This window comes from Hypanus sabinus, chromosome 28, assembly GCF_030144855.1.
Source record: "Hypanus sabinus isolate sHypSab1 chromosome 28, sHypSab1.hap1, whole genome shotgun sequence".
Taxonomy (NCBI): Eukaryota; Metazoa; Chordata; class Chondrichthyes; order Myliobatiformes; family Dasyatidae; genus Hypanus; species Hypanus sabinus.
Window position 1 is genome coordinate 46,215,658 of NC_082733.1, and position 16,171 is coordinate 46,231,828.

The 16,171-nt window shown below is 42.1% G+C and overlaps 2 protein-coding genes across 2 annotated transcripts in view; one reads left to right on the top strand and one right to left on the bottom strand.

Moving 5' to 3' along the window:
- hacd3 (3-hydroxyacyl-CoA dehydratase 3) overlaps window positions 1-16,171 on the top strand; it is a 113,435-nt gene that overhangs the window by 36,550 nt on the left and 60,714 nt on the right. Inside the window, exon 4 of the mRNA XM_059953157.1 lies at window positions 12,350-12,423. Within this exon, the coding sequence (XP_059809140.1) occupies window positions 12,350-12,423 (74 nt within the window). The remainder of the gene's footprint in view (window positions 1-12,349; window positions 12,424-16,171) is intronic.
- The window catches only part of ints14 (integrator complex subunit 14), a 146,077-nt gene that overhangs the window by 24,986 nt on the left and 104,920 nt on the right, over window positions 1-16,171 (bottom strand). The gene's annotated exons all lie outside the window — the stretch shown is intronic.

Here is a 16,171-nt window from a genome sequence, read left to right on the forward strand (position 1 = left end):
CACCCACTGATCTCTGGGCCACTTCTGATTCACTGCCACCTTTTCAAAAAGCAAGAAATAACTATCAACATACGTCTCCTCGAACGGAGGTACTAACCTCAACTCTCGACTAACAGTAAAGAGCTCCTCTTGGTCTGACCCTTGATCTCTTCGCCCTTGCCTTAACTTCTCCGTCTCCAAGTCATGTTTCCTTTGTTTCTCTGCCTCCCCATACTCTCTCTCCTTGGCTCTCTCTCTCTCTCTCTCCTTCTCAGCTCTCTCTTTCTCAGCTGCTTCCAGCTGTTTTCATTGAATTTCATGCTCTCTTTGTTTCTCAGCTCTTTCCTGCTCCCGTTTCACCTCTAACTCCTTTAGCTGGAGTGCATACTCCCTCTCTCTCTCGGCTCTTTCATTCTCAGCTGCTTCCAGCTGCTTTACCTTAATTGCATGTTCCAACCTTAATTTCTCCAACTCTAACTGAGTTGTCCCACTAGCTGGTACCTTTTCAGGGATATTTTCTAACACCTCAGCAGCAAACACATTTTTCCCAATATAATACTGAGTTATTGCCCTTCACACTTCCCTCTTTTTCATTGACAACCTCACCTCTGCGAGGTTTAACCCCTTCGCCAAATTTATCAAGTCTGATTTGGTGGCCGCCTCTAGCGTCTCCAGAGTCGGGTTTTCTATAAATTCACCCACGTCCATCTTTGCTGGTTTCCCGTCTGGCTACCCGCGTAACCAGATCCAAGTTTGGACTTACAAGCCCGATTCACTGGCCCTCCAATTTGGTATCAAATCCCGAGACGAGAATCCCAAGTTGTTACGAACCCCATAACTGGGTCACTTACCAGCAAAGATAGAGAGGTCCGTTGAAGTCTGATGATACTATTTTAACAGTATTTATTGACAAAAATACACAAAAGAATATCAATGCAAACATACAGATAATATACGTCGTCAAAACTAAATCTAAAAGCACGGGTATAATAATAATCAATAAGAAATAGCTCTATTGTTGTCTAGGGGATAATGTATTGTCCGATGGAAATATAAAAGTCACTGTTAGTTCGTTCAAGCTGCAGCGTTTTGGTTTGAGAGAAAGACGGGTTAAAACTTGCCCAGTCCTTTTATGGTGTCAACCCTTCGAGCGTCGTTGGGAGTTGGTTTCCCCGTTATTAGCGAAAAGCCGTTCTTCCATGGTAAAAGCCACCAGTTCCGGGGCAAATGGAACTGAATGCACGTGGCCTCCTCCCATCGGCTTCCGCTATTATGGGATCACTAGCGTTTCTTCTCGTGCATCTGAGGGGCTGTTCCCACAGACCCTCTTTTATCCTGACTCACGGTCTCAGATGTCAATCAGGCTGGGGTTGTGCAATCCCTCCCTCAACCAGCCCACTTTGCCTGAGGGCTTCCACGTAACACAGTATTGTAATACACAAGTCCGTCTCCAGGAGACAATGGCCATTTCCCATAGCTTTATATCGCGGGGGGGGGGGGGGGGTCAAGACATTCCGCACGTCTCTCTCTCATTTCCTGGGTCTCCTGACCCAAATCAATAGCGATTCTGCGATTCTCAAAAAGGAGGGGGCTGCAGGCGTAACACAAACAACACACACAAAATTCTGGTGTAACACCAGACTGACAGTTAGGACTGACGAAGGGTCTCAGCCCGAAACATCGATAGTGCTTCTCCTTATAGATGCTGCCTGGCCTGCTGTGTTGCACCAGCAATTTGTGTGTGTTGGTTGAGCTGGTAAGGAAGTCTTCTTACAAAGCACTTGCTCTATGAGTAACCATGCTGGGCACGAGTCTGAGGTAGAGGGTGGGCCTTTTTTCCACCATGCAAGAATGGCAGCCCAGCAATACATTTTAATGTCCGGCTTCCTTGGGCTTTGACAAGTGTTTTTTTAGTAACTCCAATGGCTTTATAATTCCAAATAAAGGGTATAATAATTTAATCCAGTTGCTTAAAATACGACAGAGGAATTAAAACATGGAATTGACTGGAAAAGATAAAGAAATCGTGGCAGTACAATCATCTTGATTGTGTTAACCCTCCCCACCAAAGAAATTGGAAGGGTTTTCCAAAAGTCAATATTGCGTTTAACCTGTTCAACTTTGTTTCGCCAATTCACTTGTAAAAGGTCATCTGGGTTTTTTGTAATAGACACGCCAAGATAAGAAAAATTATCATAAGTTATTTTAAAGGGAATAGACTGTAAATACTCTGTATTAACCACTGCAGTGACTGGCATTAGTTCACTCTTATCCCAATTAATAGAGAAACCTGAGAAACGACCAAAATTATTAATTAGAGTCAAAAGGGCAGGTATTGATGTTTGTGGGCTGGAGATCGTCAGCGTATAATGAAAGGTGATGTTTACGTCCATGTATGTCAATGGGAGCTATCAAAGGGTCCTGTCTGATGCTAACAGCCAGTGGCTCAATGATAACTGCAAACAAAAACGGAGAAAGGGGGCAGCCTTGATGAATTGCAAAAGGGGAGGAAATATTCTGATTAGTGATAATAGAGGCAGATGTGTGTGAATAAATTATCTCAATCCATTTGATGAAAGATGGTCCAAATCCAAATTTCTTAAGTGGAAACATCATATATGGCCATTCCACTTGGTCAAACGCACATTGTGCATCTAATGAAATGACTACAGCCTCTTCTGCATGTTTTGTATATAAAATATTGAAAAGACGACACAAATTAAAATGCATATGTCTACCTGGCATAAAGCCAGTTTGATCTGGATGAATAATAGAGAAACTGCATTCTTCTAACCTATTGGCCAGGACTTTCCCGAGAATTTTGGTTTCATTGGGCAGCAGTGAAATGGGGCGATATGATGAAACCACCTCGGGATTACGGCCTAATTTTGGAATCAGAGAAACATTGGCTTTACATAAAGTAGGTGGCAATCTGGAAGCTGTCCTGGAGTGATTCAACATTTGTAAGAGCAGAGGTGACAATTTCTACCAAATACTTTGAAGAATTCCATGCTAAAACCATCCGGACCCGCTGCCTTATTATTGGGGAGGGAAGAGCTGACCTTCTTGATCTCATCTAGGCTTGTATCAGCATCAAGTGTATGCTGATACCCGGAGCGATAGAGCAGTGAAAGAAGTGCATGGAGTAAAGCCAGATCTAACATATAGAGAGGCTTTGAGGAAAGAGAAGCAGAATAAAGGGTGTAAAGGTAGTAAGGTAGAAGGGCTAAAGTGTGTGTACTTCAATGCAAGAAACATCAGGAACAAAGGTGATGAACTGAGAGCTTGGATACATACATGGAATTATGATGTAGTGGCCATTACGGAGACTTGGCTGGCACCAAGGCAGGAATGGATTCTCAATATTCCTGGATTCAAAAGGGATGCGGGGGGGAAGGGGAGGAGGGGTGGTATTACTGGTCAGGGATACTACTACAGCTACAGAAAGGGTGGGAAATGTAGCAGGATCCTCTTTTGAGTCAGTATGGGTGGGAGTCAGGAACAGGAAGGGAGCAGTTACTCTATTGGGGGTATTCTATAGGCCCCCTGGTAGCAGCAGAGATACCGAGGAGCAGATTGGGAGGCAGATTTTGGAAAGGTGCAAAAATAACAGGGTTGTTATCATGGGTGACTTTATCTTCCCTAATATTGATTGGCACCTTATTACTTCCAAGGTTTTGGATGGGACAGAGTTTGTTAAGTGTGTCCAGGACGGATTCCTGTCACAGTATGTTGACGGGCCGATGAGGGAATGCCATACTAGATCTAGTATTAGGAAACGAACTGGGTCAGGTCACAGATCTCTCAGTGGGTGAGCATCTGGGGGACAGTGATCACCGCTCCCTGGCCTTTAGCATTATCATGGAAAAGGATAGAATCAGAGAGGACAGGAACATTTTTAATTGAGGAAGGGCAAATTATGAGGCTATAAGGGTAGAACTTGTGGGTGTGAATAAGGATGATGTTTTTGCAGGCAAATGTACTATGGACATGTGGTTGATGTTTAAGGATCTCTTGCAGGATGTTAGGGATAAATTTGTCCCGGGGAGGAAGATAAAGAATGGTAGGGTGAAGGAACCATGTGTGACAAGTGAGGTGGAAAATCTAGTCAGGTGGAAGAAGGCAGCATACATGAGGTTTAGGAAGCAAGGATCAGATGGGTCTACTGAGGAATATAGGGTAGCAAGAAAGGAGCTTAAGAAGGGGCTGAGAAGAGCAAGAAGGGGGCATGAGAAGGCCTTGGCGAGTAGGGTAAAGGAAAACTCCAAGGCATTCTTCAATTATGTGAAGAACAAAAGGATGACAGGAGTGAAGGTAGGACCGATTAGAGATAAAAGTGGGAAGATGTGCCTGGAGGCTGTAGAAGTGAGCGAGGTCCTCAATGAATATTTCTCTTCAGTATTCACCACTGAGAGGGAACTTCATGACGGTGAGGACAATATGAGTGAGGTTGATGTTCTGGAGCATGTTGATATTAAGGGAGAGGTGGTGTTGGAGTTGTTGAAATACATTAGGACAGATAAGTCCCCGGGGCCTGATGGAATATTCCCCAGGCTGCTCCACGAGGTGAGGTGAGGGAAGAGATTGCTGAGCCTCTGGCTAGGATCTTTATGTCCTCATTGTCCATGGGAATGGTACCGGAAGATTGGAGGGAGGTGAATGTTGTACCCTTGTTCAAAAAAGGTAGTAGGGATAGTCCAGGTAATTATAGACCAGTGAGCCTTATGTCTGTGGTGGGAAAGCTGTTGGAAAAGATTCTTAGAGATAGTATCTATGGGCATTTAGAGAATCATGGTCTGATCAGGGACAGTCAGTATGGCTTTGTGAAGAACAGATTGTGTCTAACAAGCCTAATAGAGTTCTTTGAGGAGGTGACCAGCTTTATAGATGAGGGTTGTGCAGTGGATGTGGTCTACATGGATTTTAGTAAGGCTTTTGACAAGGTTACACACGGTAGGCTTATTCAGAAAGTCAGAAGGTATGGGATCCAGGGAAGTTTGGCCAGGTGGATTTAGAATTGGCTTGCCTGCAGAAGGCAGAGGGTCATGGTGGAGGGAGTACATTCAGATTGGAGGGTTGTTGACTAGTGGTGTCCCACAAGGATCTGTGCTGGGACCTCTACTTTTCGTGATTTTTATTAACGACCTGGATGTGGGGGTAGAAGGGTAGGTTGGCAAGTTTGCAGATGACACAAAGGTTGGTGGTGTTGTAGATAGTGTAGAGGATTAGCGAAGATTGCAGAGAGACATTGATAGGATGCAGAAGTGGGCTGAGAAGTGGCAGATGGAGTTCAACCCGGAGAAGTGTGAGGTGGTACACTTTGGAAGGACAAACTCCAAGGCAGAGTACAAAGTAAATGGCATGATACTTGGTAGTGTGGAGGAGCAGAGGGATCTGGGGGTACATGTCCACAGATCCCTGAAAGTTGCCTCACAGGTAGATAGGGTAGTTAAGAAAGCTTATGGGGTGTTAGCTTTCATAAGTTGAGGGATAGAGTTTAAGAGACACGATGTAATGATGCAGCTCTATAAAACTCTAGTTAGGCCACACTTGGAGTACTGTGTCCAGTTCTGGTCGCCCTACTGTAGGAAGGATGTGGAAGCATTGGAAAGGGTACAGAGGAGATTTACCAGGATGCTGCCTGGTTTAGAGAGTATGGATTATGATCAGAGATTAAGGGCTTTACTCTTTGGAGAGAAGGAGGATGATAGAGGTGTACAAGATATTAAGAGGAATAGACAGAGTGGACAGCCAGCGCTTCTTTTCCAGGGCACCAGTGCTCAGTACAAGAGGACATGGCTTTAAGGTAAGGGGAGGGAAGTTCACGGGAGATATTAAAGGAAGGTTTTTCACTCAGAGAGTGGTTGGTGTGTGGAATGCACTGCCTGACTCAGTGGTAGAGGCAGATACACTAGTGAAGTTTAAGAGACTACTGGACAGGTATATGGAGGAATTTAAGGTGGGGGTTATATGGGAGGCAGGGTTTGAGGGTCGGCACAACATTGTGGGCTGAAGGGCCTGTAATGTGCTGTACTATTCTATGTTCTATTATAGAATTATACTCATACCGTAAGGCAGTAATCTTATTAAGTAATTCTGGTTACTGGTTTATTTTAAAAGAGGCTTCCAGATTTGCCAGCTGATCATCTATTTCAGTTAACCTTTTCTTGAATCTTCTTTTTTCTGCTGTCTCATATGCTATTATGCAATAGTAACCGGCCTTCCAAAGAGTGGAATCATCAACATTGCCCACATCATTGGTGCTTAAGTATAGATTTATCTTATCCTTTAGCAAAGCATTATTAGCAAAGCATTATTTAACCGCCAACTATATTCACTTCTTTTGTGGTTCAGTTGGAGTATAAGGGAGTCAGAAGTATGATCCGAGATAAGTATATTATGGTAAGTGCAACCGACTACTGACAAGACCAATTTCGAATCTAACAGAAAATAATCAATCCTAGAGTAGGATTTATGTACTGCACAGAAATATGAAAAATCCTTCTTCATGGGATTAAGAAGCCTCCAAATATCCACTATGTTATCCGATTGCATGAGATTATTAAGTGTTACACTATTTTTAAATGAACAAATTTGGGGACGTCTATCTAGGAGGGAGTTTAAGATGCAATTAAAGTCTCCACCTACAATTATGTTAGAGTCAGACAGATTAGGCATGGCCTTAAAGAGGTTCTGAAAAAAAATTGGATCATCAAAGTTGGGCCCGTACACATTTACTAGTGTCAATGGTTTAGAATTTAATATTCCACTTACTATTACATATCTGCCCCTCTGGTCAAAGATAGTTTGTGTGTGAGCGAATGGTATGTTTTTTTTTTAAATAGGATTGCAAGACCTCTAGTTTTAGTACTAAAATTTGACTGGTAGACCTGAGATGTCCAGGAGGGACAAAGCACTTTTGCTGCTGTTTCCTTAATGTGCGTTTCTTGGAGAAAACAAATATCAGCTTTGAGTGTATGAAGATGTGCATACACCTTCCCTCTGTTCAGTGGACTATTCATCCCCCGTACATTCCAGCTGACAAATTTAGCTTCACCAATGCTGTGCATATTGCGAATTAGATGTCATATCTGCTGCTTAACAAAAGAAAAAATTGCTGTATGGTCATGGCATAACATAAACTGTAACTTGAACAAATAGATGTGCTGTAACAACCCCTTGAGAAACACAAAAAACCCTCCCAAAAATAAAAAAAAACACACCAGGAGTAGTACTTCTATACCCCTAACCTAGAGTCAAAGCTATATCCACCAGCCAACACATGGTCCGGAATAGCAAGATAACTGCCCATTACTCACTAAACACGGGAGAAACACCTCTTCACAAATACACCATGAAATATAAAAATAAATAACAACAATCAGTCCTCACCCACATCTTAGTGTGAGCTTATTTTTCAGTTCCTCATGCGCTGAACAGAAGAAACAGTCTCCAGATGAAGCCACTATCGATCAATGATGAATCCAGTTGCCCAGCGTTAATCTGTTTTTAGGTTTATATGGTGTCCGAATGCCAATCTTTAACTTCTCGGCTCAGGAACTCCTCTGCTACGACTGCAGTGCTGAATGTACTGGTGCTATTGTTAACTGTAACCACGAACATCGCCGGATACCAGAATCCACACATAATTTTCCTGGCTTTGCATTTCTCCTTAATGTGCTGAAAATCTTGACGTTTCCTCATGGTAGCTGAGGTTAAATCTGAGTAAGTGAACACCAGACACCCGTCATATACCAGCGGAGCTCTCTCCCTGCACAACCGTAGCACCAGCTCTTTAACCTGGTAATGGTGTAGCCTCGCAATAATAGCTCTTGGCCTACCATTTTTAGCAGGTGCTAGGCTCCGGTGGGCATGGTCCACTTTAATCGGCTGATGGAAATGTTCTTCTCCCAGCAACTTTGGAAGCAACATGGCTACAAAATCTGTTGGCTTATTGTTTTCAGCTTTCTTCTGGATCCCGATAATGTAGATGTTTTAATGCAAGACCAGGCTTTAAGGTCATCCACTTTAGCCTGTAGCCGCGTGTTTTGGGATATTAGACTTTCAAGCCGCCTCTCCAACTCTTCGATTCATCTCTCAATCGATTCGGCGGCATCCTCCATTAAAGAAACACATTTAGTGACCTGGGTTAGAGCCACCGTTAAGTTCATGATGGACTTATTGCGCTCTGCATGTCTCCCATCTACCAAACTGTACAGTTTGTTTACCGCCTCAAGGACTTCTTTGATAGTAGCTGGGGCCGGGGCCCTAGCAGCGTTGGCTTTAGCTTCTTATGAGCCCGCTACCTTCGTGGAGCCCTCACCCGAATCTTCTTGTCCTGTGCCCTTTTTCTTGTTTCTTCCCTTTACCTGGCTTCATCATTTCATTCAGCCCATTATAGCTCACTTCAGTCACTTAAAAAATAGAATTAACTACTGTTTGGCTGAGGTAAAAGGTGAAGATAGGCGCAGCTCCTGGGACACACGTCTACTCCATACCAAGACCCCTACCAACAATTGTTAAATTTAAGGGATAAGGGCACATACTTGTGGATAACAAACCACGGCCCTCTCCTGTCACCAAAATAGCCTCCCAATAAATATTAATATGCCTGATAATGTTTTCAATGTGTTTGTAGGATATTGCATTACCAGTTCCATTGAATGTGCTGAGGCCAGTTAGTTTAACAACTGTTGGGAGGAAAAAAAACTAATATTTAGGGAAATTGAGTATCATTAAACCTAGCCAGCATATTTTTATCAAAGGTAAATTTGCTCGGATTCTTTGAGGATGTAACGAGAGAGAGTTCATTAAGGGAACCTGTAGATAGAGTTTAATTAGATTTCCAAATCCTTTCCACAAGATGTTATTTCCAAAATATTCCTCTTTGCTTGTTCTGTCCTGTGGATATCTCATAGTGGGATCTTTAGTTCAGCTGTACTCACTAGGTGTCAATCACTGTGCTTCTTTGTTCTGTGGTTTCTGATACCTTATCCCAGCCAGCAGCTTGTTCTAGAGCCTAGCTGCTAAAGTCCTATTCAGACTGGAAGGAGTAAATGCCAAAAATGGAGTACAAACTGCCACAAAACTATCTAAATCAATAACATACTATGTGAAAATTAATGTACCTAAATCTGATCCCTGTGAAATACCAATAATCACCAGCTGTACCTCCCCCCCCCCCCCCCCACCTTTCCCACTCTGTGCCTTCAGCCAGTCAGCCAATCCTCTATCCATGCTCATGTATTCCCTGTTATACTATGGGAATATGCTATATATACTATCTGCTTAGAAGTCTCATTTGTGACTCCTTGGATTTTCAGAAGATCTTTTACAAAAAAATAACATTCACTGATTCTCCTTGGTCTATCCTGCTTGATATTTCCTCAAAAAATTCAACAGATTTGTCAGGGAAGATTTTCCCTTAAAAAACCATGCTGAATTTACCTATTTTATCATGTGCCTTCAAGTACCCTGAAACCTCATCCTTGATAATTGACTCCAATATCTTCCCAACCACTGAAGTCAGGTTTTTGGCCTATAATTTTCTTGTCTTTTGATAATTTTCGAGTCCTCTGGGATTACCAATATCTCCACACTCTCTTAAACTACCTCTTTCAAGTGCATGAATTGTAAAAGGCAGTTTCAATAAGTATTTAAGAAGATAAGTAACATTTTAGCCTTTCGTGCAAAGAGCTGGAGTTTATAAAAATAGAGAAATTCTATTGCGTACAGTGAATGATATGAAATTGTTGTGGATGACTTCAACTTCTCTGATGTAGACTGGGATTTCCTTAGTACAAATGGGTTAGACAGTAAAATTTACTTATTGCATCCAGAGGGGTTAGTTAAATCATTTTGTAGATAGGCCAACTAGAGAATGGCCATAATGGACCTGGTTTTGAGAAATGAGCATGACCAGGTGACTGACCTTTTAGTGGGGGAGTATTTTGGGAACAGTCATCACAATTCAAGTTTTAAGATGGCAATGAAAAAGGATATACCATGGATGAGAGTATTAAATTAGGTCAGGGAAAATTACCAGATCATTATACAGAAACCAGGGAGAATTAATTAGAACAGCAGTTTTTGAACAAGTCCACAACCGTCATGGAGAGTCTTTAAAGACAAATTGAATACAGGATGAATATGCCCAAGTTAGAAGGAAGGACAAGGATGGCAAGTTAAGGGAATCTTGGATTACGAGGGAAATGGCAAATTTAGTCAAGAAGGAAAAGAAAACTTGTGTAAGGTTTAGAATTTACAAATAAACTAGAAAAGAATTTGAAAGGAATTTGAAAAGCCAGGAAAAGTCCTTGGCAAAGAAAATCCTAAGACATTGTATTCATATACCAAGAGTAAGAGAATAACAAGGCAGAAGGTAAGACTATTCAAGGATAAAGAAGGGAACGTGTACTTGGAGACAGAGTACGTGGGCAAGATACTATTGATTCCCAGTTATCTTGACTCTACTTCTTCCCACCCTATCTCCTGTAAAAATGTTTCCCTGTCTCCGCCACAGCTGTTCCTAGGATGTGGCTTTCCTTTCCACGACATCAGAGGTGTTCTCCTTCAAGGAATGGGGTTTCCTTTCCTCCACCGGAGATGCCACCCTCGCCTGCATCTCTTCCATTTCCTGAACATCTGCACTCATCCCATTTCCCTGCCATCTTAAGATTCATAGTTCCCTTTGTCCTTACCTACCACTCCATGAGCCTCCACATCCAGTGCATCATCCTCAGGAACATCTGCCATATCCAAAGGGATTCTGCTACCAAACCTCCTCCTCTCCACTTTCTGCTGGGATTGTTCCCTCCACGATTCCTTTATCCATTCATCCATCCCCACTAATCTCCCTCCAGGCTCTTGTCCCTGCAAGCAGCCAAAGTGCCACGCTTTCCCATTCGTCTCCCCTCGCCTCATTCAGGATTCCAAACAGTCCCTTCAGGTGAGGCAACACTTCGTTTACAAATCTGTCTGGTACACCCAGTGTGGCCTCCCCTACATTTGTGAGACCTGTTGTAAGTTTGGGGACTGCTTTGTTGAGCACCTCTGTTTCATCCTCCAAAAGTGGAACTTTCCAATGGCCAAACATTTTAATTTCGATTCCTGTTTCGATATGTTAATTCATGGCCTCCTCTTGTGCCAAGAAGAGGCCACCTTCAGGGTGGAAGAGCAACCCTTATAGATTCTTATAGACCCTTATAGAGCACCTTATAGATTCTTGTTTGGTCAGGGCCTGAAGGGATACAGGGGAGAAGGTAGGAGATGGGGTCTGAGGAAAATTTGATCAGCCATGGTGAAATGGCGGAGCAGAATTGATGAGACAAATGGCCTAGTTCTGCTCCTATATATTATGGTCTTTTATTCCCTCTGGTTACCCTCCAACTTGATGCATGAATATTGATTTCTCATTCTGGTTTAAAAAAAATTCTTTTCCCTCCCACTCCTTTTCTATTCCCTACTCTGGTCTCTTGCCTTTTCTTACCTACCTATCACTTCTGGATCTCTTCCTCTTTCCTTTTCTTCTATGGTTCTCTCTCCTTTCTTATCAGATTGCTTTCTCTTCAGCCCTTTGAATTTCCCACTCATCTGGCTTCACCTATCACCTTCCAGCTAGCCTCTTTCCCCTCCTACCTTTTTATTCTGGTGTCTTCCCCCTTACTTTCCAGTTGTAAAGAAGGGTCTTGGCCCAAAATGTTGACTGTTCATTCATTTCTATAGATGCTGCATGACTTGCTGAGTTCCTCCAGCATTTTATGTGTGTCCTAAATAAGTACTTGGTATGGTATTTACCAAGGAGGAAGATGGGGAGATCACCACTCTTAATTCCTGGGATAGAGGCAGAATAGTTTGGGCCTATATCATTTGGAGTTTAGAAGAATGCAAGGTGACCTTGCTTTCAAATATACAAGATCCTCAGGTGCTTGACAAAGTAGAAGTTGGGATGTTTTCACGAGCTGGAAGAGTTTTGAATAAGAGGACATGACTACAAGTAAAGAGGCTGGTTGTTTGAAACTGAGGTACGTAAATTTCTTTTTGCAGAGGGTGATGAATTTCTGGAATTCTCTACCCTGGCAGTGGTGGAAGTTGTGTCATTAGGAACATATAAATTGGAGGTAGATAATTATTTAATAGCCAAGGAATGAATGAATGAAAGATATGAAGAGTACTTGAGGCCAGCATAGAGTAACCATGATTGTGTTAAATTTATCTTGAATGGTGTGGCAGGATTTGGGATTTGATGGCCTACTCCTGCTCCTGTTTTCTTCCATTCCAAACAGTAGCCTTGCTTGTGAAAGGAGTTTGAGTGTAACCATTTGTTGCATAATGTCAAGTATATAATAACATTTTTCTTGTACACCTCCAGCACATGGCCATGGGGCAAAAGGAGACAATGCCTATGAATTCTGCTTGGCATTCCTAGAAGCTGTGAGTTCTGAGGTATGTCATTGATGGTTTAAAGCTTGACTGTGATTGCAATTCAGCAACAAACATAATGAAAAGCTCTTTTTAATGCTTGAGTAATTTTGCAGGGAACTATTCCAATTTTTGTCCCTGAGTTTCCAAAATGTTTCTGCATACTCCAATGAATTTCAGGGATGAAGATTGATTTGTTGCTAATTTCTGAGGTGGTACACCAGCAGGATGACCAGTTATTCTAATGAATCTGTAAGATAACCTTGCTGATACCATAACATACTTCACAATGCTCTTAGAGGCTAAGAGCACCAAAAATGGTGTTTAGGTGGTTAAAGTAGCATTTTTTAAATATGATAATTTTAAGATTGGATTATTTTCCTCATAAGCTGTGCATGATTCTGGAATGACCATCATTGAGTGACTTGGTGACAATGCAAGTGAATCATGGTGTCAAATTGCATGTAGTTGCCAGAACTGTCTCTTAAAGAAATTAGTCAAACATCTTATTTATTTATTTGTTCTGGTTGTCCTTGATAAAGGATCAGAGGTGTGAAAGATCTTCATGTTAAATTAGACATGATATAACATTCATATCACAAAAGTGCCAGGTAATAGCTATTTCCAACAGCAGCCTACCTACCTATCCTTGATGTTCAAAGTTGTTACTCTTACAGTCCCTATCATCAATATCCTGCGGTCACAGTTAACCAGCAATTGGATCAGATACTGTGGCCTACAAGAGGAAGTTAGAGTTTCATACCCCACAATGAGAGACAACAAAGCTTTTTCCAAGACATACAAGGGACAAGTTAATGCAGAATATGATCTACTTACCTGATTATGTTGATGAGAATCAACAACCCTCAAGAAACCCTACAGTAACAAAGCAGCCTGCTTGACTAGAACCCCATCGACCACCCTAAATATATATTCTTTTCACCACTGGAGCATCTTGTCAGTAGTTGGCATATGTAAAGTGCACTACAGCCATCATGACAGCAGCACCCAAATCTACAACCTCTACTACCACAAAGAGCAAAGGTGGAAGCCACATGAGAATATAGCTGATTCCTCTCCCAGTCTTGTAACATCCTGACTTGGAATACATTGCCTGTATGAAAACTGATTATGGACTTCAGAAAGGGTAAGATGAGGGACGCACACCAGTCCTCAAAGAAGTAGAAAGAGCGAGTAATTTCCAGTTCCTGGGTGTAAACATCTCTGAGGATCTATCCTGGACCTAACATATTGATGCAGCTACAAAGATGCACAACAGTGGCTATATTTCATTAGGAATCTGGGGAGATTTGGTATGTCACCAAAGACACTTGCAAATTTCTAGGATATACCATGGAAAACATTTTAACTGGATGCACCACTGTTTGGTATGGAAGGGCCACTGCACGGGATTGAATAAGCTGCAGAGTTGTAAACTCAGTAATTTCCATCGTGGACACTAGCTCCATAGTATCCAGGTCATCTTCAAGGAACGACGCCTCAAACGAACCCTAATGCCTGTCATTAAAGACCCCCATCCCCCACGTGATGCCTTGTTCTCATTGCTACCATCAGGAAGGAGGGACAGAAGCTTGAAGTCACACACAGTAATTCAGAAGGTGCTTCTTCCTCTCTGCCATCTGATTTCTGAATGGACATTGAACACACAAACACTACCTCATTCTCACTACTTTTTATTTCTATTTTTGCGCTGCTTATTTTATTTAACTATTTAATACACTTACTCACTGTAATTCACTTTTTTCCCTATTATTATGTATTGCATTGACTGCTGCGGCAAAGACAACAAATTTTATGACATATGCTGGTGGTATTAAACCTGATTCTGATTCAATTGTTGCTGAATCCAAATCCTGGAATTCCCCATCTACACTGGGGTGCACCTTCACTGCAGTAAGACAATAACACATAGGAACAGAATTAGGCCATTCAGCTCATTGAGGCTGCTCCATCATTACATCATGGCTGATTTATTATCCCTCTCAGCCATGTTCTCCTCCTTCTTCCCATAACCTTTGACACTCTTACTAATCAAGAACTTACCAACTTTGCTTTAAATATACCCAATGACTTAGCCTCCACAGCCACCTGTAGCAACGAATTCCATAGATACACCACTGTGGCTAAAGAATTCCTTCTCATTTTTGTTCTAAAGGGACATCCCTGTATTCTGAGGCTTTTCCCTCTGGTCCTAGACTGTCCCACTATAGGAAACATCCACTCTATGTCCACTCTATCTTGGCCTTTCAATATTCGGTAGGTTTCAATAAGATTCCCCCCCCCCCCCCACCCCATTCTTCTAAACTCCAGCAAGTATAGACCTAGAGACATCAAACACACCTCATATGTTAACCCTTTCATTCCCAGTAAGATTCTCATGAACTTCCTCTGGATCCTCTCCAGTGCCAGCACATCTTTTCTGAGATAATGGGCTCATGACTACTAAGGATACTCCAAATGTGCCTTCTCATCCTCTTGAAATGAATGCTAACATTGCATTTCAGAGTAACACACACAAAATGTTGGCAGAACTCAGTAGGTCAGGCAGCATCTATGGAGAGAAATAAACAGCCAATATTTTGGGCTGAGAGCCCAGGACTCAGGACTGGAAAGGAAGGGAGAAGGTACCAGAAAAAGGTAGTGTAGGGGTAGAAGGAGTACAAGCTAGAAGGTGATACGTGAAGCTGGGTGGATGAAGTAAGAAGTCAGGAGATGATAGGTGGAAAAGGTAAAAGGATGGAGAAGAGGAGCCTAATAGGAGAGGGAGTGGTTATGGGAGAAAGAGAAGGAGGATGGGCATCAGGGGAGATAGACAAGTGAGAAGAAGAGGTGGGGGTGGCAGAATGAGGAATAGAAAAAAAGAAAGAAAGGGGAGGGAAAAATATTTCCGAAAGTTGGAGAATCAGAATCAGGTTTAGTATCACTAGCATATGTTGTGAAATGTGTGTGGCCACGGTACAATGCAGTACATGATGATAAAAAACATTAATTACAATAAGTGTATTAAAATAGTTAAATTAAGTAAGTAGTGTAAAAATAGGAATGAAAAATAGTGAAGTAGTGTTCATGGGTTCAATGTCCATTCAGAAATTGGGTAGCAGAGGGGGTTTCTGAATAGTTAAGTGTGTGTATTCAAGCTTCTGCACCTCCTTCTTGAAAGTAACAATGAGAATAAGACATACTTGGGTGGTGGGTCCTTAATGATGGATGCCAACTTTGCGAGGCATTGCTCCTTGAAGATTGCCTGGATACTATGGAGGCTAGTGCCCATGATGGAGCTGACTGAGAATACAACTTTCTGGAGCTTATTTCAATCTTGAGCTGTATACTACCCCCCCCCCACCACCAGCACAACAGTGGCCAGTTAGAATGCTCTCCGTGATACATTTGTAGAAACTTGTGAGAAAATGATGTTCATACCGTTGAATTGGAGGCCAGCTAGATGGAATATGAGGTGTTGTTCCCCCATCTTGATAGTGGCTGCATCATAGCAAAAGAGCAGGCGATGAATTGATATATTGGAATGGGAATAGGGATTAGAATTAAAATGGTTGGCTATTGCTTTCTAACAGTGCATTTGCCATCCTTACTGCTGACTTATTCTGCAGGTTAACTTTTAGGGAGTCCTCCGCCTTTCAACTTCTGAATTCTCAGTTTGGTTCCTGTTTAGAAAACAGTCTATGCTTTTATTTCTTCATCAAAAGTGTTTAACCATATATTTCCCCACATTGCATTTCATCTGCAATTTCTT